The sequence below is a fragment of the Solanum dulcamara genome, chromosome 3 (assembly GCF_947179165.1).
Source record: "Solanum dulcamara chromosome 3, daSolDulc1.2, whole genome shotgun sequence".
NCBI classification, from domain to species: Eukaryota; Viridiplantae; Streptophyta; class Magnoliopsida; order Solanales; family Solanaceae; genus Solanum; species Solanum dulcamara.
In genome coordinates this window covers 1,926,656-1,929,009 of record NC_077239.1, presented here as the reverse complement: position 1 = coordinate 1,929,009, position 2,354 = coordinate 1,926,656, and the positions used below count along the sequence as shown (strand labels likewise).

Genomic DNA, 2,354 nt, shown 5'->3' with positions numbered 1-2,354 from the left:
TGGCAATAAGTTTGTTCCTTATTCAAATTAAAGTTGTTGGTATGCAAAAGTGATAATTTTTTTTTTGAAATAATGGACAAGTAAAAATTAACAAAAAAAATAATTTAATATATAACTATAATTGGCAATGTTTTATTTATGGAAATCCTAATTATATTTACGAAAGGAAAACAAATTTCCTTGTCCAAGACCTATTCTAACCTCTTTTCCTTGTCGTATTTGAACTCATTAATCATTATTTAATAAAAAGATCGACCCCTTTTAACCATACATTCTTAGAACCTGGAAAACAAAACAGAGTTTTGACATGGGTAAAAATTTCCTTTTTTTTTACTTTTTTTTTTCCTCTTACAAATACAATTTTTTTCTTAGTCTAACTAGTCGTATTTTGTCCGCAGAGAAGGAACGAAAGATGAAGTTGGAAGAATACAAGAAGGAAAAGTATGTGGAATCTGCTCAGCCTCCATATTCTGCACAACACCCTTGGCTTGTTATCTGTCATGGTGAGGACCTGGAAAAGCAAAGTTTTTTCAGTGTATCAGAGAATCGATATTATATGAGACATATACATGAACTTAAAGAAAAAATAATATGTGCTTATGCTGTTGAGTGGCTCGTGTTAGAAAGCATTTATTCTAGTGAATGTTATCTTTGGAATCTTATTTCAAACGATAAAATTCAACTCCCACCACTCCCTGCCGAGTGCGAGATACTCAAGTGCCTCTTGTCTGCACCACCCCATGATCCCGAATGTCAGATTCTCTTCCTAATTAAAGAGACTGAGACTGCCACTGATGAGGATGATGATGCCACTGATGAGGATGAGGATGCCATTGATGAGGCTGATGATGATAACTCTGATGATGAGAACTCCGATGATGAGAACGTCGAGGATGTAAATCAGCCTACTTTTTACTTTTGCAAGCCAGGTTATGATGAAGAATTTCATACACGAGATGTCCCATCAATTATTAAAAATGGGCATTGTGGGATATGGACAGTTTTTAAGAGTAAATTTTATGTATTAACATTTCAGACACGTCTTCTAATCTGTTTGGATCCAGATAATGATTCAGGTAGAATAACAGTCAGACGAATGGCTAACGAATCTCCAGACATAAGGAGATACAGAGACATAGAGTGCTTTCAGAATTACATCATTCAATCCTCCGACAATATTGATATGTTGTTATACGTTCACGTGTTTTTTAGCGGGAAAAACCATGGAATGCCATACCATTTTCTAGTATTCCGGTTTGACTTTGTAAAAAAGAGGTGGATAGAGGCGGAAAGCATCGGGGAAATAGCAATTTTTGTAAGTTCTTGTATAGGAGCGGGGACGACTTGTTCCACAAGAGGCACAAATCTTAACAGAGAATCCATCTACTTCACCGACGATCGTTATCTCTACATCTACAACTTGATGACACATAGCATATCATTATCTCTCCCTTGCCCACATGTTGCCAAGAGAAACCCCTACATGCACTGGTTAACACTAAATTAGTAAATGTTTAATTAGCTTTTCGTTAGTATTACAATTAATGTTTAGTGATACTTGATATAGTTTTTGTTGATTTGCATTTTGCACATTCAGGCTTCATGTTAACTTCTTATTATTTTTTCTATTCTTATTCATTATTTTCAAACATACAATACATAAAAAAGTTGACAATCTACTATTCTAGTCTCCTTCGTATGTACTCCTGGACAACACATTTTGAAAAACACATTCATAGATATCAAGATGAAGATATCTATTTCTATCTTTGACATCCTCGGCCTTTTATAAACTCGTTACTAAAAATATCTGCGGTAAATTTATACAAGTCTCTTTCGTCATAATACTAGGATCAATTCCTTGGTATGCGAGTGCATTAGTTGTGAATTAAGGTCGTAATATGCTCCTATCTCAAAGTTAAGTTGAAAGTTTCTTTCTGATTTAGTTTTAGACTTGAGTTTAAACTAAGGTCAACTTAAAACGATCATATCTCTCATACTATAATAAATTAGATGGCCAATAACCTATTCAATTAAAGGTCTTTGAGTCTTCTTTCCAACGACACCAAATTTGCCTCATTTGGAGTAAAAAGTTATGCCAATTTTAGTAGGCACTGTCCGGGTCAGGCCGCCAGAGCGGGATTGAGGCCGCGGTAGCGGGATTGAGGCCGCGGTAGCGGGATCCGACGGGCCAGAACATAAAAGTGACATATTTTTATTATCTCCTCCTTTCCCTAAGTGCCAAAATAGATGAGGGCTACCCTAAGGTATTCTAGGCTTGGAGAGAAGGGGAGAAGAGATTTCTAACGCAAGGAAGGCTATAATCCACAGATTCAGGTCCGTCTCCATAAATT

General features: G+C 35.9%; 1 protein-coding gene across 1 annotated transcript; it reads left to right on the top strand.

The window, feature by feature from the left end:
* The first annotated feature begins 215 nt into the window (after positions 1-215).
* LOC129881421 (uncharacterized) lies at positions 216-1,679 on the top strand. The gene is made up of 2 exons (XM_055955628.1): positions 216-311; positions 399-1,679. Exons 1-2 carry the CDS (start codon positions 308-310, stop codon positions 1,505-1,507), a joined length of 1,113 nt encoding a protein of 370 aa, XP_055811603.1. The 5' UTR covers positions 216-307; the 3' UTR covers positions 1,508-1,679.
* The last annotated feature ends 675 nt before the right edge of the window (positions 1,680-2,354 follow it).